The 22,187-nt window shown below is 43.6% G+C and overlaps 1 protein-coding gene across 1 annotated transcript; it reads right to left on the bottom strand.

Annotated features, from left to right (window-relative positions):
• Positions 1-3,618: 3,618 nt before the first annotated feature.
• Positions 3,619-15,400, bottom strand: VPS18 (VPS18 core subunit of CORVET and HOPS complexes). The gene is made up of 5 exons (XM_052782114.1): positions 15,240-15,400; positions 9,863-10,004; positions 9,580-9,671; positions 6,977-8,847; positions 3,619-6,244 (listed from the first exon to the last, which is right to left on the bottom strand). Exons 1-5 carry the CDS (start codon positions 15,328-15,330, stop codon positions 5,516-5,518), a joined length of 2,925 nt encoding a protein of 974 aa, XP_052638074.1. The 5' UTR covers positions 15,331-15,400; the 3' UTR covers positions 3,619-5,515.
• Positions 15,401-22,187: the final 6,787 nt, after the last annotated feature.

Here is a 22,187-nt window from a genome sequence, read left to right as displayed (position 1 = left end):
ATTGGGACATCTAGGAGAGTAAGCCTCTACTCTGTTTCCTCCTCAGCCAGCAACATTCTGCTCAGTTCTTTCAAACAGCATGAGCTGATCTAAGTTTATGGCCCTGTTATCAAGGATGGCAACATATGGTTCAGCTACACGTGGAATATTATTTTATTTAGATCAGCTATACATATTATCTTTATAGCTACTATGAGAAAAATTGGACAACAGCTATTTTGCTAGAACCATGTTAATTAGCCAAAGACCAACAATTTTCTACTACCCGTACCCGAACCCAATACTGACTTGCTGCAAGTTGGAAACTGTCCTCTGCTGAGCTGCCCCACAATGACAAAGAGTCTGTAGGATCAGTTATAGCTGTACTTGTAACCTTAGAGTGCTCCTGTAGCTTCCTTGTTCCTAAGCAACCCGTCTTACTTAAACAAGCTGCTCCAATACCTCTGGCCATTACACAGAGGAAATGCCCGAGTCCCTTTTTCTCTCCACCTCAACCAGTTTCAACAGGTAGATCTAACAAGTTTGTTTAATCTTTTTCCCCTCCTTCCACCTGAAAGCAGCTGCAGGCCAGGTTGCTTTAAAGCTCATACCCCAGGTAAGTATCCTGATGCCTTTCGATGAGATCTGGGAGTGAAAAAACCCAAACACTGAGTTGAGGGGGAAGTATCGCGATTCTCCAAAATCTCGTAAGCTGTAAAGTCTGGACTGGGCATGATCAGAGACAGCAGATAGTTTAGGAGCTGAACCCATACACAACCCACTGCAAATTTAAGGCACTCCTGTAATGTTCCACTTTCAAGCCACAAGCTCTTCAATTTAACCAAAATTCCTATTCTAAAGGAAATGATCTTTTTCTTCTTCAGCACCTCAGTGTGAAAAGTACAGATCCATCAATATCACAGTTCCACTGGGGAAACTTCTCTGAAGTCAGATACATAAAGTTTGGCCAAATTACTTTATAGAAACCACCACTCCCTCTCCTTTCTAGGGCATGCCTTCCTCTATGTACAAAAAGGATAGGAGATCCTGGACAGCCTCTCTCTGCTCTGAGGATGCCATAAGATTCTCTCATAAACACTACACATACCACAGTGAATCACATGGTACTCCACCTATTCTGGAGAAAAAGACTTAATCTATCTGAATAAAAATAATTTAAAAATCAAAAATTCCATAAGTCTTGTATATTTCAAACCTCAGATTTCAGCTCAGCACACTTGTTGCAAGAAGGAGGCCCGTTTTCAGTCTGTCTTCCCACAGCTCAGTACAGGGTTGTTGGATGAAGTGATGCAAGGAACAACAGACTTACCATGAATTCCCACTAGAAGTTGTTTGCACTTGTAAACAGTCTATACGCTGACAAGGCAGTAGTGAATGCAAACTACCCATTCCAAGAACTACACGCTAATACATGACTACAGTCTGAGTCAAACTACTACATCTAATTTTGATGGAGTACAAGATTTTCCTACTCCCACTTACCCCTTTATTAGGATTATGACCCCACAACTCAGAGGCAAAAGCAAACACACTAACTTCTCTGTTTATGCAAGTCTGTGTCCAATATCGTATTACAAACCCAGTTTTGGTGCTTTCAACAAAACACAGTAGATGTGAACTCAGGCAACTAAGGAGCTGGCTCACATTCACTTCTACCATCTCTGCTGCCAGGACAGGGTAAAGAGGAAGCAAGCAAAAACGGCCAGACCCAAAGCCACCAGATATTGCAACTCCAAGCCCAGGGATGATCTCTCTACAGTTTACTAAATCAGGTAGGTCTGTAGGAACTTACACTAGAATGCAATTAAACAAAAGAGGACTGATGCTAATTTGTTAACAGAGTAAATCCAGCTTTTGATATACAAACCTGAAAAACAGTCATCTGTTAACTGAAATTGCCTTTTAGTTAGAGACAATTTTTTTAGCATCTTTGCCTCCAATAACTACCTTACAGGTTTGTCTCCACCTTCCCCCCCCCCCCCCCCCAAAGCACTGGGAACCTGCTTCAGTTCCTCACTGTTTTGTACCATTCTTTCTTCTGCTACAGAACACCTTTAGCTTCTCTGCAGCAAACCTCAGTATTTAAACGGACAGCAATGACATCTAGTGGCTTGCTAGGAATTTGCCTTCCTAAATTTCCAGCCCAGTCATTTATTTTTAGAAAGGAGACAAAACACACAGCTCTCAGCATTTCAGTTAGCTGCTTCCAACTACATAGACCAACGGCAAGCGCATCCGAAATTCTCTACAAACTCTTCCATAACACACATTCACCGTCATCTCTCCCAACTTGCAGCACTTCCCCAATCCCTTGCTTGAAGTCTAGGAGAGGTGAGGTGGTAGGCACAAGTTTGCTTTAGGCCTTGCCTGCACAACTAAATTTCTTCAGCATAAATCTGGCTGCAGATATTTGTTCTGGTTACATAGGGCTAGGACTCCCACCCACTCTTTTGGTTATGCTGTTCTCTAGCTGCATTAAAGTAAATGGTAGAGGTTATTCACACAGACAAGGACAAGGCCCAAGGCCACATCATTTGTAACAGCTGGTACATAGTTCATTCACAGCTAAAAAAAAAACCACATACAAAGCACCGTGATTTCTAAAATGTAACTTGCTGAAGTTACAAGGAGAAAAGATAAAAGTGCTATTCTGAAGGCAAAGAGGAAGAGATCTTGCAGATTAGATTTATGGGAGAACAGTAAGCAGTTCACTTCCCTCCACACCCGCAAAAACCCCTCTTACCTTTTTCACCAAGTGATACTGCAAAATTGCCAAGAAGCACAGGTGAGCGGTTATTGAAACTTTTGAAGCATGGGTAAGTTCAGAAGATACCTTTATGTAGCTTCCTGTACTACTGGCACTAGTCATTTAAATTGCTGCTGGAGTCTTTGCAGGCATTTACACTCCCCACAGCCTTGACAGCAAATGACCTAGAAGATTTTTCAGTTAACAATGGTGAGGAAGCATGAGATTTGTGGTATATGTATCTGGTGCACAAGCCTACAGCCCTCAGAGAATGTTGCATACTAGTCATTAAAAAAACAGAACAAAACAAAACACCTAGTTCTAGTTTTGTTAACTGAGACATATTAATACCTAAGACTGGAATCAGTAGGTTCTTGAGATGCCCTCCCCTACCACTCCATCTCAGGCAAAGACTTGAGGGTTTTTATTTACTTGCAATGCCTCAGTTCACAGAGACACAAGCTTCTTCCAATATTATGGACTAGCAGATCTCCTTGGAATGATCTATAAGCAAATAATATTGCTAATCTTCAGAGCACAACAGAAACATTTAGCGATGTGACTCTTCTGTAGCACTAATAGGAAAAGAATGGAGGACTATAATAATTCTAATATACCAGGAAGCATCCTGTAAAAACCCAAAAGTAAAGAGATGGAACAAGTATTAAGAACATCTCAAAGAAAATAAGTAACTTGAAATTACTCCCTGCACGAGAATGAGCTGCTACTCATGTTTCTGCTGAAGGGCAGAAAAACAGCCACTTGCCTTTGACCAGAAACTGGTTTGGGTGGCGGGCTACTGTTGCTTTATAATGACACATACCACCTTAAATATCACACTGCTTACATGAAAAGATGATGATTCAGGAGTGGCCAGTTATAACAGGTTTAATGCTGAACTTCAAAAGACATCACATTTAGTTTCCATCACAAATTCTTCTGGCAGATCCACTGACTTATTCAAGGCAAAAGGCTATCCAGAGCCAAAGAAAACTACATCATGTGGGGTTTCTGAACCACTGCTTAATGGAACCACTGAAACAGTGGTTTCTGATAAGCCAGCAACAAACACTACCAGGTGGTAATGAGACTGCCTATCCCACGGCTCCAACAATGAAAAGAGGATTTCAAAACCTCAGGTCTTCCTACTGTCAGCTCTGTTTTTTATTACTCATGTCATTTTACACAGATAAAATTTATTCATTCCAGGCTGAAGGTCCCAACAAAAGCATGGATGTTCTTCTGGAGCTCTGAATGGTTATCAAAATTCTTAGGTCAGCTCCTTGAGGAAACCAATTTATATTCCCTTTCAGTGACATGAAGACCCATTTCTACAATGTTACAAAGAGGGTAAGTGACTAGCAGACTGAGAGAGGTATTCAAGACAAGCTCATACATTCATGTGAAAGAACTGAAGAGGTTTTTCAGAAGACAGTATTTTCTGTTGTCTTAATTACAAGAAGCACCATTTTTCATTTAGATCATTCCGTTCTTCTGCCAATTACTACCTTTGTGATTCAGCCCCAAACAGCAGAACTTCATAAAAATTTTAGTTTCTTCAAAAATAGAACACGGAACCCTTGCTAAATCACTAAAGAACACTTTTTGTTCCCTCACCCACAGTGCAGTGATCGCCACCTTCTGGGAAGAATTTTCCAAGTCAGAGCAATAGACGGGAGCATCGACCTGCGGCCACCTCCAGTAAGTATCAAATACAGTCAGGAAGGCAAAAGACTGCCTGGTCACAAGGTACCGGCTTCAAATGGCAAAGCAAATTTCACACCAACAGAACCTTTCTGTAGTCTACCCTTGAGGGAACCTATGACTAGATCTCTAGTCTAGTGCTCAAGGGTAGCCTGAAGAGGACCACAGCAGGGCAATACAAACAGGCTGCATTCCTGCTTGCAGAGTATCAGTTGAAACCTTCCTACTGCATATATCAGTTTTGGTCTGGGGTGAAGACAAAACCAAGACCCACTATACAAAGACAGTCATAGTAGAAATAGGATTGAGAGAGGGAGGAAGGGGTGAACAGCCTGGGAAGTATTGCCAAAAACAGCACCTACAGAAAATTCTAATGTATGGGCTTGTCCATAAAGCTTGTGGGAAAGAGAATTATACACCTTGAATTGCAGGCAAATGACTTAAGTGTATTATGAGACACTCCTGCTTGAGAATTATACACATTCTTATATTACATTGTGTAGAAACATGTATTTGTGTAGCGTGATGTTTACAAAACATATATGCAAGAGCATTTGTCCTTTCATGTTCTTTCCATCAATGTGGTTATAAACTCTCAGCAAAAAGGAAACAGAAGGCAATTCTAGCTTTGAAAGTGATGAACGAAGACAACACTGCTTAGTGTTCTTCACTATTTTTCCCTTTAAGCTTGTCTTCACCAAAACAAATACCACACAACAGGGAAGACAAATCATAGGCTGTTCCCAGTTCCTTCTGGACAACAAGGCACTCCATTAGCTTCACACTGAGAACCTCAGAAGAACTGCAAGCAGCAAACATCTGCTAAATATATTCCAGTAGGTTAGCTCTAACTATTGTTCAAGTTCTTAGACAGCTATAGCTGTATCTCCCCATTTTTCAAGACTAGTTCACTGTAATCCTGATAACAAGACCCCACTACTCTTTCCTTAGAGTTCCACAGAAGCCACTGTGTTCCTGCTTCTGGAGGTTATATTCCCACCACAGAAGCTTCACAAGTTGTGAACAAAACCACTCTGGTGCATTGACAGTTACAGATTTGGAAAACTACAGCCAGCTTTGCATCTCCTCTTCATACTTTTGGGGATCAATAAAAGGCTTGTCAATAGACCGGATCATCAGCTCACCACAGTACACACATTCGGCTGCCACAATATCATCAATGTCAGCTTTGATCTGTTCCCGGCTCTGCTGCCCTTTCCCCAAGCTAATGGTATCTGCATCTTTGGGACGATGGTGGCTCTTGGAAGGCTGACTGGTAGCTGCCAGCTTCTTCTGAAGATCTTCGAGTTTTGCCTGCTTATAGGCAGGAAGGTTTGGGAAAACTGCTTGGAGGAGACAGTCATAATGAAACATGTGACCACACAGGAAAAGGTAAAAAGGGCGGTTTAGAAGTGGAAAGTCACAAGCAGCACATTTTTCCTGAGGCTCCACAGAGCCATACTTATTTCTCATTTCCTGAATGTCCTCTCGGATTCTCTTGGCACTCTGTGTGGCTTCCTCCATCTCCCTTTTCAGCTCCTCAATGTGCTTGTTGTAGTCCTCCAGGGAGTTACAGATTGCCTCCTTGAAATGGTCAATAGTGACAAAGTCTGGAAAGAATGGCAGGACGTCTTCAATCTTCAGTAGGGCACAGCTGGAGAGGCAGGCCATTGCTTTCTTGACATCCTTCTCTTCCTGAACAACATGGCGAGCAATCTTCAACCAGAGCTTCTTCCGGAGTTCCTCATCATCTTCAGGGAGATCTGCACAGGACTTGGCAAGATCAACATCCACCTAGAAGTTGGACAGACAAGGAAACTGAGTTAAGCTTCTCCCTCTGTTTATCCACCATTCAACTTCAAAGCCTGCTGTCCATTAGATTAATAGAAAACTTTTATTGCTATCATTACCTAGGGCTGCACTACTGGCCTGCTCCCTGTTTACACGTCAAACATCTCTCCTCTCCACCAGTATTCCTCCCTGAAGATTTGCTTGCTACCCAGCAGAGAACAACAAAGCCCAGCACTACAATAAGGGCAAATCCATGTTACACTATCTCTGCTGGCCACACATTTCAGCAAAGACATAGCAATGCCAACAGAAAAAAATCCAACATCTCCCTGAAGGTCAGACTAAGCTGACAAAGGCATTCTTCTGTGATAATTATCACAGCTAGGAATAGGAAGTAATTAGAATCCTGAACTATAGCTGTACAAGTCTTGCATAAATGTAGATATGTTAAAGGTATTTTATGTTAGAGACTGAGCTTAAGACAGACAGTACTCCCCCTTGTACTTCACATGCGCCTACCCTCAGTTACGGCTTGTCACAGACAGCTGTCTACTTAGAACGATTGTGAAAGCACAGAAGTATGTTAAGAGAGACAGGTTTTTCTTCCTAGACTTAGCTGCACAACTCCTATACTCATGAGTCTATCCAGTTCCTCTCAATGCTCGGTTGTTCAAGATAACCTGAACAAGCTACATTCCTATATATCACAGCATGCATGCACAGACACACACATACCTGTAAGGCAAGATCCACAGCCTCCTCATATAATTCCATCACTTTGTAAATATGGACACATGCATGGTGGTGCCCATGCTCTGCACATAGGCGCAATGCATACTTCAGGTCATAGTGGATCCTGTTTGGGTTGGTTCCTGCTTGCTCCAGGTATGATAGCAGTGAGTCTGGCCGACACAAAGCGTAAAGAGACAACAGGTAGTTGTGAATGGCTTGCTGGGTTTCCTCCAACTGATAGACACAGAACTCCATATATCTAATGGCTTCATTGATCTGCTGGGTGCTGGCACTCTGGCTATAGTTAACAAGGGCTGGAATGAGGTTCCTGGCATCCAGTCTAGAACCCATAGAAATCCAAGCATCAACTACCTTCTTGGGAATATGCTGGATGAGGACTGGAGAGAACTTGTAGAACAGCTTCTCATCTCTGTGCCTGGACAGCACATTTAGAGCTTCATCATACTCATCATGCTGGCAGTGGTGAGCTACTACACGCTCGTAGTCCTGCATGATAACTGCAAAGTAGACCATGTGCTCTGTGTCCCCATGGCTTGCCAACAGCTCATAAATAGATGCCCGGTTATTAAATAGACAGTCTTTGTTTTTAGGACTGCTCAGGAAAGTGCGAAACTTCTCGCGGATATCCAAATAGAGATTTCGCTGTGAGGGATCTCCTTCCAATATACCTAGCCAGTTCAGGTACAGCTCCGTTAACCATGTGGTCAGCAGAGTGGTCTGTGTCTTCTCGGAAGGCTTTAGGTTACTTAGCTTCTTAATCAGAAACTCCATCAGGGCCTCTTCTTGCTTGGCTTCAATGAACTTAAGGGCAATTTCCTCAAAGTAGTTCTGGGTCAGCGCATAACATTTGGCACTGTCTAGATACCTCTTGTTTTGGAAGCAGTGCTCTGCCTCTTTCGCCAGCACAATATCCAGGCACTCTGGACGGTCTTTACAATACTCTTTGGCTAAATCAAATTTGTTCATATTCATATACATCTTCCACACATCTCTAGATTCCCGCTGGACATGGTAGCGGAACACTACTTTCTCAGTGTGGATCCATATCTGCTGGACTGTGGGATCTTTGATCATGCGTGTCAGTAAGCCAAACTTCTCCAGGAACAGATCCTGAAAAACAACCTGCCCATTCAGAGTGCATACAGCCTTCACCCGATCAGGCAGCAGCAACAGGAAGTGGAACTGGGTAAGTACAATGGATATTGGCTTGTTCACAGTTATGTCAATATCAGAAGGATAAACCCAGACCCGTTCATCACTCAAAATTGAATCAGGACGGCTATAATCCAACGTACCATATAAAACACCATTTCCCATCATCCAGGCAAAGGAGCGTGGGTTGGAGCGCAGTTTTGGGGTGTAAAAAGCTATCTCACTGAAACCAAAGTTGGCTGGAAACTCCCGGAAGCTGGGCAAATGGTCAGCATGCATAGCAAATATGGAGCTGAAGCCTTGCTGCTCTGTCCCTTCAGGCACTTTGCCAACAAACTGGAAGAGTCTCTTCCGAGTAGTGGCTATAATAAAAAACTTCCCTTCTATTCCACGTTCAATCTCCAAGCAGCAGACTGGGGCAGGTCCCGATTCCTCCTCCAGAGTGTAGACCTGTCGGAAGTACTGGTCAGGGTTAGTGCTGAAAAGGCTTCCCTCGCTGACAGAGATTTCAGCCTCATAGATCTGCCCCTGGGCTGTCCCCACCAAGATAGGCCCAGTGTTGGTCTCTGAACCAAGAAATTTGTTCCAGCCCACACTTTCAATCAAGTGGCCTTTCCAGCGGGAGAGTGCTCGCACTTTCTGAACACTTCTGTTCAGGTAAAGGCATTCACCGGTGTTCAGAGCAATCAGGAGATGAGAGCCTGCCAAGAGGAGAGGGGTATGGGAAGAAGAGAACAAATTAAGACCATGCCTAAGCAAGCCAAATTCCTGAGGCTTCTAATCCTCATATTTGATAAGCTCCAATATCAACATACTTAATCCAAGACTTTCCCAGGCATTCATAGGAACGTGGGGGATTTCCATGCTGGATCGGAATGGCAGTCCTTATGTTGCAAACTTAAATTACTAGTCCCAGATGCTTCAGCGAGAAGGTATTCTTCTGTTTCAGTAAGTGTTCTAAGGATAAACAGTTCCCAAAGTTCTCTCCTATCCCTGGCAGTTGGTGACAGATAGGAGCACCTCTTTCCAAATTTTTGTTTTGTTTGTTAAAATCAGTCAAGGCTACAGTGAGCTGCAGATGTTTTACAGTCCTTTTTAAAAATTCTTATACAAACACATACAGCACAGTGTGACAGCAAAGATTTCCTTTTATCGGTTTTAGCAGCCTTGCTCAGAACAGCCTAATTGCATGCGTTCATTTCAGAGAGTTCAAAAGCAACAATATACACACAACAAATCAGTGTTTTTCTAATAGCACAGGGGCAAATCAGTAGGCAGGGCCCCTGGGCAATGGAGTCCTGCCCACAGAAGAACCACCTGTTCTCCTTATTTACAGAACAGAAAGAGAACTCCTTCACCAGTGCTTGTTATGCACATTCAATTGCATCTGCTGCCAACCACTGTCTGTAAATATACATAGCCCATTGCCTCACCTGTGTGGTCCAAAAACATCTTGTAGACTTTGGCTTCATCTTTGCGTCCCAGCTCTACCTGATTAGGTTCATCTGGCTTCCCAAGATCAATCCTGCAAAGAGAAACCAAGAAAGCATGCTTCCAGCAAAAGTTCACACAGGCATAATTGCCTACTGTTTTCCATATTGGGTTCATGGCTTCTTATTCAGTTTGTAACTGTAAGTTCTCTCACAACTTAAGGAAAAAAAAAAAAAAAAAGGCAGGGGAAAACAAGCAATAACTTCAGGTCTCTGGCAGCATTACCTGAGAAGGGTGTCTTTGCCAAGGCTCATACAGAGCTGGTTAGAGGAGACCACTAAGCTGTTAATTTTCTCTGGAGGAGCAAAATCAATCCTTTGCTTGTTAAATATTGGTGTTTCCTTCTCCAGTCGTGCATTCACATATCCTGGAGAAAGAACATGAACACTTAAAAACAAAACAAGACAAACACCCACAACAGCCCCACAGTATATCAAAATCTAACCTAAAAGACTAGAAGGATCATCGCCTGCTCTGAGTTTTACTGAAAAGGGAGTGTGCTCCATGGAGCATGAACACTGAGAGCAGCACTCACGTAGCTGTATATATAACAGGAAAGAAAAGTAGTAATATGCTTTACTGTCTTGTCACAGAACTGCAAACTTGTCACAAGCATTAATTTGAGAGCACATAGAATTCTAGGGGAAGCCACAAAACTGTCACATAAACTCCATAAAAAGCTGAAAATGAGAGTAGAATCACAAAGTAATTTGTTTTCCTTGTTTGACAGTTTATTTCTTCAAGGCAGGAAAGAATGGCTGGTATTACATAAGACACAAAGAGGGCTCTGGTTTGACACTCCCATACAAGCTACCCAAGAGACCACTGTGGCATTAACTGAAATGTATTTCTCTCTTACTCCATGTTGGAATTGAATGAGCTACCACACTTGACACCCATCATTCACAAGCTAAAGCTATTTTTAAAGTCATGTTGGGCTTTTTTGTATCCACGCAGCAGACTTCATCATTGAGAGATGTCTGTTGAATTATTTGCTGCAGGGAACACAGCTGGAGGTCACAATGATGCTTTTACCGTAACCCTGTTTTACCAACCATAACACTATCCTAATTGCAACTTTCCAGTTGTTGCTGGAAGGCATGCGAACTACTTATTAGAGTCAAAACAGTAACAAAGACCTGGTGATTGCTGAATCAATGCTCCAATCTTGGCATAAATTGCCTCCTGAGCAAAAACTCCTTCAGACTGGTTTACTGCTTCATGGCAAATCCCAAGATGGAGCCAGACTAACCTAATCCTCAGATCCTTTCAAAAACCATGCCTGAATTCTAAGAACTGCCCAGTTAGGTTGAGGTTAGAGTTAAGGGTTGAAGTTTGACAAGACATGGCCACCTTACGGGACACATGTTGCATTTTAAGCCCAACCAAGCAAACCTGACAAATCAATGAACTGAAAAAGGGGAGTGTGTACAACCAGAGCAAGTTAGCTCATGCAACTAATTAAGTACTCAGCTAGTCGTTTAGTCCCAACCAGCTTGGGAAACGTGGCATCCATAGGAAGGCATGTTGAGGAATTATTTACAAAGGAGATCTAGGTGAGAAAGGCAGAGAATGGAGAAGTAAGATCTAACCTGAGGGAAGTGACATAGTTCTGGAGAAATATGTTAATAAATAAATAAAACCTAGAAATCTATTGCTTAAAAAAACCTCTTATGATCTTCAGTGCAGATGTGCAAAGCACAAGATGCAGTTCAAACTCATTCCTTTGGCTACGACAAAGGCAAAAGCCCAGCCATGGGCAAGCAGTCAACAAACTAAAACTTTTAAAGACAGGTGAACCTGTAACACCACGTGGCAGCACAGAGCAGCAGCATGACAGATTTAGCTTTCACTGAAGATGAGTAGACCTCTGCACCCAAAAACATCAGACTTGCAGAGACCATGCCATTCTATTTCTAAATGAGGACAGCACTCTATGGTCTTCCTGTGAGGAAGCAAAAAACTACAAAAGAGCTCAGATATGCCAGTGAACTTCAAAATAAGAACGCATTCATATAAAACCAAAACCAAGTGATGATACTCATTAGCAAAATCCTGGAACGTATGTGCATCCACAAACAGATCTTATCACAAGGTTTCATCCATATCAATCCCATGAGACAAATTTTCCCAGTGACTGAATTTCCCATATGCACAAAGCCTTACATAACCCTCTGACAAATAAAACAGCAGAGGACCTCAGTCTAACCACACTACCTCAAGCTAGAAAGCAAGACAGATTGATACATTGCTAGGTTAACCCATTTGCTTCGCTCCATGTGTGAGTGAAGGATTTCTAAAACAAGTAGATCCATGCAGCAGTTAGCCTGGACAGGAAGATTAAAACCACAAAGAGCTATAGCAAATTAAGGCCATTCATGGCCAAAGTAGCTAACTAGGAAAATGTAAACTTAAAGAAAAAAGAAACCTGGGATTGTATCTCAGAGGAAACAGACTACTTCCACCCTAAAGAGCATAAGCCTACGCTCTTTAGACTGGGACTAACAGCACCACTTCGAAGCACACTCAATACCTATAACCTCCCTCCAATTATCCTGAAAAACTCTAATTTCAGCCCTGTTGCTGTTGAAAAAGCCAGCGTAGTAGTGAAAAGCAGCCTGCTAACACTATGAATCCTTTAATTGCCTATTTCATCAATGCCTTCTCCTTGCCTCTGCCTCACCACTAGACCAGCTGCAGGATCTTTAAAAGATTCTTGTTTTAGACGAAAGATGCACAGGCAGGAATAGACAAAGCAACCACAATCTGAGTAGGCAGCCTTTTGCTCAGCACATTATGTTTTTTTCTTACACATTGATCCACATCTTAAACATTACCCACTTATGCAAATGCGCGTTCCTTTATTTTCAGTTAAGCAAAACAGATGTTCTACATTTCAGATTAGGGAGCTGCAATGCCACAGTTTAAATTTGCTGTTATGAATTGTGGTTCAAAACATGCAGACAAAGCTCCCAAGCTGCAGATTCATGTGATATCACAGCTAACCAATAAATATAAATACATATTTTTATATCTATATAAAAAGGAAGGATTACTCTGATGGGAAAAACCCACATACCAATGGACCACCAAGTTACATTCATTCAGGCAATCTTGAATTTTTTTCAGATTGCTACCAGGCAAAACAAGACTGGCTGAGACAGCAAGGAAACCCCAACACAGTAAGGAGAGGGAACAACTAGCACAACTATATGCGGGGGGGGGGGGTGGGGGGTGGGGTTTTTTTGTTTTGTTTTGTTTTAATTCAGTCATAGTTCAAGCCAGTGGACAGGCTTCCAGCATTCTAGACTCTATAGGACTGTATCCATTACAATTATAACAACTGTAGGATCATCATCACTAACATGAGGATTTTAACTAGTGTCCTTAACAGAAGGATGAATTTCTTTAACTTACAGTTCTCTATACAAAGGAGATGTCTATTTTATAACGAGCATTCCTTTCAAACAGTCCCCTCTTCCACCTGACCCCAATGTCTGTCTTCCCTTCAGGCGAGATTCTACTGCAGCATTTCCCACCCGGATTTCTGGGCAAATCTGCATTTTTCCTTAGAGCTTTTAATCTGTTCAAAGATCTAAGCTCACCAACATCAGTCAAGTCTAGTGGGTCAAAGTAGGTCTTTTCAAGCTGGAACTGCAGTACTTTAAGTTTACAATGCAGCAGTACTTTAGATTGGCAACAGAGTCACTGCTTGGTTATCTACAACTTTGAGAAACCGTACCTGCAGTTTAACAAGCATAGGGAACAACTAACTGAAACAGAGGAGTAACTTTTAACATCTTCCAAAATTTCCAACCTAACCTTAAGGACTGTTTTCGGAAGTTAACTATTTACTTGCATCTTTTTTCCAAAATCAATTTGCTTAAACTTCAGATTTCCCACAACTACCAGCCCAAGTTTTGTTCAAAATTACCAGTGTGGTCTGATATAAGAATAATTAAAATCCTGATTAGGCTGTGCCTTTGCAATTAAGCAGTTTCCCAAACTTCTTTTGCCAACATCAATTGTCAGCAAACAGACAGAGTTCTCAACTGTAAGACAGCCATGACTGGAGACAGTGTTGCAGCAGTCAAGAAGAAAAGCTGAGTCCTTGAAAATTTATTTTCAGTAACACAGCTTGTCCCAACACTGTTTTGCACAACACCTATTCAGGACACTTCTGCTTCATCTAACATTACACAACAAAATAACTGTGCATGTTAAAACAAAAACAGGGAACATACCTACTTCAGTACCAAGACTCAGAGTAATTCTGTCTGTGTTTATACTGGCTGTATATACACACTGTCTGTGTATTTATACTCAATAATATACATAGTATGACAGAATTCATCAATTCTTACCACATATATAAACCACAAAACCTGGTTTCCCCAAAGGTTAATGGTGGGCAACACTATCTGAGGAAAAAACTTGAAAGAATGTGTCCATGCATTTCCAAACTCGCAACTCAAAAATGCCAGCTCTGCATAGCAGCTGGTATTACCCTGACAATACTAGGAAGAACAGGATCCTCTCAGAACCTACATTTCCCTGCCACACTCAATACAATGTTGTGAAGTGGCATCTAATAGGGAACAGTTATTGAACCTAATAAACCTTGAATTTATCATGGAATATATCTGCCATTTGTTTGCTTTCTTTCCAATGAAAGAAACAACTGACTGGTCATCACACCGTTACTTTGCATTGATTGTACACCTCCCTGAAGAGTACAGTATACCAAAGCTTCACAGACCTTAACAGAAAAGTTTAACTGTGATACAGATTGCTTTCTTGGTAATCTTCTTCAGCAGTAACCTTGCCATCATGTAGTCAGCCTAAGGGAACCACTCTAAAAAATGAAGTCTTTGGTAAACTGCCCCTGGGTTAGGCAACTACCCCATGCAGGTACAGCTGAGCACACAGCCAGAATACTGTAACAGCTGGGTTCCTCAGAGAGGAGGAAACAAAAAACCAACAAGGAAGCAAGCTGATGAGATGATCTCAGACAACTACCACAGCTCTGAACTGAATGGTGCCAAGGTGTGGTTATAATTTGTGACTACAAAGGCATGCCCCTTCATGCACACGTGTTTCCACCACACACCGCTTCACGGCACAGGGGCTATGGCCTTACAAAGCCCTCCCACAGACAACCGGCACCTCACTTTTCCTACGATGACCTGCATCACCCTTGAGCTTCACCAGGAACCGAGCGTCCCCCCACACCAAAACATTTCACACAGCAAATAATGGAAAACCAAAGCGCAGCTGAACGTTATGCCACGAACACAGCGCTACACTTTTTCGTGGAAGCATTCTCCACAGCCTGACATGCCCTGCTCCCCACCCCGCCCCCAGCTAAGCAGCTGCCACCTCGCCTCCCCCTCTCAGCAGGAAAACCCGCAGCGGGAGGCCCCGCCGAGGGGCTAACGGTGGGCACAGGCCTCCGGCCGGGCGGACACCAGGCTGGGAGGGACGGACACGCCACGCCACGCCACACCACGCCATACCCAGGGCCTGGCTGTAACCACAGCGCCGCGCTGCCCCCGGGGGCCGGCCCGGGCAGAGGGGTGCGTGGGCGCCACCGCGCACCTACCGGAGTGCGGGATGCCCACGCTGGCGCGGCTCTGCTGCACGGAGGCGGAGCGGTACAGGGAATCTTCGTACTCGTCCAGAATGGAGGCCATGGCCGCCCACGGTCACCGGCACCCCAGGCCCCCGCCGGCCACTTCCGCCAACGCTCAGCTGACCCGCGTCACGTGGCCACCCGGCGGCGCACTGCGCCTGCGCCTGAGCCCCGCCCCCTCCCCCGGCGCGCGGGGCGGGAGCCCCCGTGAGGGAAGGGGTTGTCCCTTCTCAAAATGGCGGCGGGAGGGCCTCTGCCCTCGGCTTCGCGGCTCTTAGTTATGCCTGTAGTCGCAGCCCGGACCTTCGTGTCTCTAATAATACTCTGAAGATTAGTCTTCAGAATCGGCCTATGTCCTTGCTTCCAGGTCCTGGGGTACGTGCAGACACAGCAAGGCTTGCAGGCCCTGTGCAGCCGTGTGGTGCCAGCAGCTTCTCCTCACTGCCATCTTGTCCTGTGCAGCCGTGTGCGTGATAAATCACCTTATGAGCGCATCGGCGTGCTTTACCGGGGTCACCGAGTTGTGATGGTCCTGCAAACACAGTATTTTCTAGTGGTTTTACTGATGGCAACCAGGAATTGGCTGTTTGTAAATGCTCCTGTAAAAACTGCTGTGCTGTGACTCTTCCGTAGCACCGAGTGGTAAAATCTTGGCTTTATGGCTAAAATAATGGTTCTGGCACAGCTTATGGGGATCCAGCATAAGGCTGTCCTTGAACTGTGCTAGATTAGCTCTGCAGGTTTATCCCAGCTTTCTGGACGGCGTGTGTTGGACCCAGCTTCTGTATCACTAAATAGTACTTAAAACCTGGGGTTTTCTTTTGTTCTGATACGCCAACAATTGTTATTTACAGCTCTACCCACTAGCTTAAACTAGCAGAATTTATAACAATGGCATTAACAAAAAGACTAATCTCTTATACAACGCTTTTGGGTTTCATCATAGGTAAAATGTATACAGTTGTACAGGTATATGGTATATACTACACTGTATGTATACTGTATGTTATATCTTTGCAACACTTTCTGAAAGGAGCAGAGGAATGTTGTTCCACAGGGTACAGGACAGTTTGCAACACAGAGGGATCCATTACAAGATAGAGGAGGTCTTCCCAAACTTAGCTTGCACCTCAGGTGGCAGTGAGGCACCACCAGTAGCAGTGGCATGTGGTTGGCTTTCCACAAAGCTACATGTCCTTTTTCTCTGCCCTTTTACTGGACACCTCACCCCCATAAATTAGGGCTCTGGTCTGCATCACTCAGCCTCAGGGCCTCTCGCCAGCACTGAGCCAGACATGCAGGTCCCACGCTAGCTGGGTTCCTGGAGGCTCCTATGGCACGCCTCTGCGGGCCACCTCTGCCTGCTTTGCTAAAAACATAAGATGGCTCCTCCTGACTCAACCTGCCTGCAAGCGCTGGCAGGAGCTGAGACCCAGCCCCAGCCTCTGCTGTTTACCCTCTTCATGTGGCAGCTCTGAGCCAAAACAACAAAACCACATTCCTTTGCTCCCCAATCATCCTGATCATCGTAAACAGCAACTGTTCTCTTTCAGCTCAAAAGGTACACACAAATTACATTAGGTTTAGGGTAATGAGGGAGGAAGGGACTTGGACTATCAGTTCCATTCTCCCACTCTTGTAGATACCACATCATATAGTCCTTTCTCTATTCCTATCAAGCTCTGTCTGAAAGCGTGGGTATTTTTTCCCCTGACTGCTCTGGCTCATACCTGTTCCAAATGCTGATTACTCTCATGATTTCAAGCTCCGATTTCCAGTCTAACATAAGCTGTGGCTAGTGCAAATCCTTTTGTTCTTTTTCAAACACTGTCCTTTAGCATACAGGACATTTTAGTGCGTTAATTTCCTTTGCAAAAACCATCACCAATCATAGCAATCAAATCAAAGAGATTTTCTTTCTCATTCTGGCAGATATTATAGCCAGTTAGGGCTGATACTCATGAGAAACCTGTGTCTGGTTTTAGTGCGGTTAAGTTGGAAGCCAGATTCTCACCTTATTTGGAAATGAAACATCAGCCTAAAGCTAATGCAGGCCCACAAGCCTGCTCCGTCCATCTGCACCATCATCTGCTGTGATTATTTAATTTACAAACATGTGCAATAATTATATCCCAGTGCTGCATTCACAGATTTGGTATTCTGAAAAGAAGGGGAGAGCAAGAGTTGCAGGCAAAAGATTTATCAGCTCTTCTCTTTGATTCACCAGGAATGCATGGAGAATCAGATGATGACATTTTGTGTGTAGTAGTGGTGTAAGTCTGTAAGGGAGACTTGTGAGAGAGAACTAAGTGAGCGATTTTGGTGTTACGTTTGGATTGGAAACCTAAATTTTGGTCTTGTTCTTGTATGGCTGTGGTCACACTTGCAGTAATTTTGGCTTAAACAGTTAACATTTTCTCCAAGCTATGGACACGGCTATCAACATCTAGATGCTGTATGACATGCTAATCTCTTCAGCTGCCTTGAGGAACAGATTCTAGATAATGGCATTGACAAACATATACTGTGTCCAAGGTCCGTATTTCCAGCAGATTAAGCCTGTCTAAAACTGGGCTTCCAGAACACTGCCTCCGTCACTCCTGGCTGCCCTGTCCAGCCCACGCTTTGTGCCAGTATTAGTGCATGTATGATTGCAGAGTGAGCCAGTTCATTGCCCCACAGCAGACAACTGTGATATCCACAATCTAAACACGAGTGCGGGTGCAGAAGAGAGGGCAGGAAGACGTGGCTCTGGGAAGAGGTAAGGGCAGAACAAAGGCAGCTCAGATTTAAATGACTTGAACTGCCCCTGAGATAACCTAGTGACACAATTATAATTTGAATTAAACCCTGGACTTCATCACAGATTTCCACTACAGTCATGGTACTGATCATCACTCCACCTCACTGTATATAGAATATTCCTTCACTGTGATCAACATAAAAAATACACTGCTTTCATAAAAGCCATAGACAAATAGGTGTATGTCCCCAAATGCAACAACCTCCATAAGATACCAACAAAGATGTAATATACAGGCAGGCTCTCAGACACCCCTGTACCTGCTTTGAGGAGACTGCTGCAGATACCTGTGTCCCCCACCCAATCAAGAGACCTTCTCCCAAGAGTGACACTTCCCCAGTGACACAGACAGTGTCTTTGAGTGACCACTTGAATACTATGTACAAATTTACTACAGTAAAAGAAAGCGCCGTGGCTGTGTACCCATGGGTATCGCAGTTACCCATGAGAACCTGAACTGGAACCTACATGGGAAGCCATACAACAATTATAATTTACACTGGAAGAGATCAATTGAGTTTGCCAGAGCCCACCTCCTAACTGTTAACCAACCTCCCAAGCTCTCCAAGCTCATTGTCAGAAGCAGACTTCCTCCAGACCAGCAAATGCTGGGTGGAACCATATTATGCCAGAGCAGCAATTGCAGACCTGCTTACCGCAGCTCGTCTGACACTGTAAGAAGTTTTCTCACAAGTGAACTACCAAGGACTGTTGATGCTACATGTGCACTCCAGAGCATGCTGCCCTTCAGGAAGCACACCAAGTGCCCTCATGGAAACTCTACAGGTGTAACCTGTCAGTCCTAGAATGAGCATACAAGCACCAGAGAGAAAGGACAGAAGCATGCTTTTACAGTGAGAAAACCTTTTTCCCATCACCAGCACCCTGTGGCTAATCCCTCAGTTCTGACCCTCTTGGAAGATCTATAAATGATAAACTTGAGAACTGAAACTGGTAACTTGGCGGAGACAGTGGTCTTACAGCAGTTTATTGTTTTCCTAGCCATCCCTCTTCAACCCAGTCCCTCACTGTTTGGTGTTAACTGCCTGCCTTTCCCTTTTTTACATGGGGGATATGAACCTTACCGCCTTCCTCTTGCTAATGCCCTCACCCCTTCTAGTTAAGTGTTAACTCCTCTTTTCGTGTAAAGTGTCTAATTGATCGACATAATTAAATTCAGCTCAGAGCATTGTCTCCCAACCTATCCTTAGTCTGAAGTTTGCTGTTTCTGTTTCAGGTTTAGAGAAAGGGCTTTGAGTGCTTTAAACCTTGCCCACTTTTTCACGTTTATCAGTTGATTTATTAAAAGATTTACTTTCTCCAGCAGATGGCAACATACTTCTAAATTATCTATAGACCATCTGACAGGTAGGACTCGTTCCTGTGCCACTTAGATAGGAGATGAATTTGTCTCGGAGAAAGAGGCTGAGTACAATGTAAGTGCTTATCTTTCCTTGGAACATTTAAGAAAATATTTTTGAAGGTAGTGGCATTGTAATTTCATTTAAACTTATTATTCTGTAATTTTAAAATGTAGTATAATATTGTTGTTGTAATTCTTTGCTTCCGCATTTAACTAGAGTGGCAGTGAACAGAAGAACCAGAACATATCTGTGCATCCCCCAAGGCATTGCTTTTATTTCCAAGGAGCAATAAAGCAGTTCAGAGGCCAGGATAGTGGGAGCTGTATTCTCACGTTGTTTCTCTCCTTTTATTTATTTTCCTAAAAGGCATTTCAAAATCACAGATCTCCAGTGCACACCAGAAATACCCATTAGCTGTTACAGAATCGTAAAGTATTTTTATTGCTGTGGCCTCAGAAACTACGGATTTCCTATCAATCAAGAGCTCTATATAGGAAAGCAAATACTAGCATCTTTCTTCCTTTGATTTCAGCTGTAGTAATTTTTCCGTGAATAGCCGAAGCCTGATTTTCCACTGACTTGTGTGTTGTGGCTATTTCTGCCTCTGCAAGGTTGATAGAAAATGATACGAAGAAGCATTTGACATCACTTCCTGCAGGTTGCAGTGACTAGACAAGGCACACTGCAAGGGAAAACCAGACTCCGGCTCTTGTCTTCACCCTTTTGTCTGTCACTTCTTTTAAGTGGTAATTACGCTTGATTTTTCCCAGGGAGGATGCACACTCAGGTGCATGACAAAACTGCCGGGTGACTCAGCACTGGTTGTCTCATTGCTTGTGATTATGAAGGCGACCAGCCGGGCAGCAGCTGTGTCTTGACTTCTTCAGCGTATCTCTTGGCATCACGGGATCTGGTTTGCTCTGGCACCTGCACTCCAGTTTAGCCCCTCTCTTAATCTAGATCCTCACCCAGCTGACCCAGTGTGTGATGGCATCATTGCCTGTTTTCATCATCCCCCCATTTCTCACTGTTTTGTGTTTCCTCACAGGTAGCGCTGTGAAAGGATTCAGAAATGTGATCTGAGGCCATTGTTTGCAAAGGGAGTGTACTGACATATGCAGCCCACTTGTACAAATGCAGGTAAAGCTGAAGGCCAGGTTTGCTCAAGATGGTGTTGAGTGGCCAATAATTTTTTCTATCTCACGTGGTAAGAAGGGTGCCCTGCTATTTTTAAAACTGAGGTCTGACAACTCCCACAACATGCAATGCTTTTTCTGAGCCAATGTGTATAGTTTGGTAGGCTTTGCAAAAGACTATGATAGTGGCTCCCACTCTGCAAGTTTCAGGCAGACTGGTCTGTGGCCACACATAATTATGAAGTTACAAATGAGATCAGCCAGGGAGGCAGAATATCGTGTTGTCGGAGGTGCAGTATTGCCCGGGAGGCAGTGAAAGTCAGGACCACTAGCTGCAAAAAATCCCAGCATCACAATTTCCCAACATTGTAACACTGCACTTCAGAGGGGGAAATATATGGAATAGTTTGAGCTGATCCATAGCTTTGCTCCCACTGCAACAGACAAGCCCCAGCTTCCTCCTCATCCAAATTGGCTTAGTTACTGTTTTAACTTGGTCCATGGGTGGACTTCTGCCACAGCTCCAGTGAGAAAGGTGGCTCTAATTAATAGAAAGGGACAGAAAAGGAAATGTCTTCCTCTAAAGAACTGCTTTTTTAATAATAGGACTCTGTTCAGATGTATGAAATTTGTTCGGTGGCGACAATCACATGCTGCCTAAATATATAAATTGATTTCCACTGCAAATCACTGTGTAATCTAATGGAGCAGCTTTTCTGTTTAATTTAAGAAGCTACATATGATAGTGCAGCCCAGCTGAATAATGGCTAAATGCTAACAATACCTGAAATCTGTATTTGGTCTGCCTGAAAAGAGTATGATCTTCTGCGCTTGATTCCCAGTGGATGGGAATTCACATCATGAGGAATACCATCATAATTGGTACTAATTATAATTCCTGGGAGAGAGGCCAAACATAGCCTTGCAGACTGTGTATTTCCCACTCAGGCAGAGAGCTGATTTTGGCAGAGGAGCACGTCAGGGAGGCAGCGTGCAATGGGGCTCTCCTGCTATACCTGCTACCTACGTGTGCAGAGCCTGTCCCTGTGTTCCTGTCAGTTCAGCAGCTCTAGGAATGGGACAGACTTTCACTACAAAAAAACAAAACTGTACAAAAGTCTTGCTAAACCAAAATGTCTGACACCTCGCTGCGTTGCAAAACTAAACCTGCATCTTCTGTTAGCTGTCAGGAGCAAGGCAAGACCTGAGAAACAAACCTGTGGGAGCTGCACTGTTTGTTTGCTTAATCGCTTAGCTTAAATATAGATTAAAAATCACTTAAGCTTATCCACAAGTTAAGTGTGTGTCAACCAACGGCTGTCAGAAACTACAAGGAAAAAAGAACATAGTCACAGAAGGAAGAAGTTTTAGGAAAGGAATGAGAGAAAAAGATATTCAATCCTTGGAGTGGGGCGACAGTCTACCTTCTTAAGGGACATCCATTCTTAAGTAAAGAGCATATAGGAAACAAGAGCTGCCAGCTTCTCTTCACCTCTTCCCCCCTGCTACCGCTAACACTTGCTAACAGTGAACAATTTGGTGAATAATCCCTCATTTACATTCATTTCTTCCGATTAAGTGGAAATGTCATAGTTCACAGAATGTCAGCCTGTGC

The sequence above is a fragment of the Harpia harpyja genome, chromosome 3, assembly GCF_026419915.1.
Source record: "Harpia harpyja isolate bHarHar1 chromosome 3, bHarHar1 primary haplotype, whole genome shotgun sequence".
Classification (NCBI taxonomy): domain Eukaryota; kingdom Metazoa; phylum Chordata; class Aves; order Accipitriformes; family Accipitridae; genus Harpia; species Harpia harpyja.
The sequence above is the reverse complement of the archived record's forward strand: the minus strand, read 5'-3'. Positions and strand labels throughout refer to the sequence as shown.

Bases quoted from the DNA above. Each gene is read 5' to 3' on its own strand.
- VPS18 (XM_052782114.1), bottom strand. From the start codon at position 15,330: ATGGCCTCCATTCTGGACGAGTACGAAGATTCCCTGTACCGCTCCGCC. The intron at 10,005-15,239 runs GTAGGTGCGCGG...TTCTTTCTCCAG, and splicing joins CGTGGGCATCCCGCACTCCG to GATATGTGAATGCACGACTG. The intron at 9,672-9,862 runs GTAATGCTGCCA...TTCTCTTTGCAG, and splicing joins GGCAAAGACACCCTTCTCAG to GATTGATCTTGGGAAGCCAG.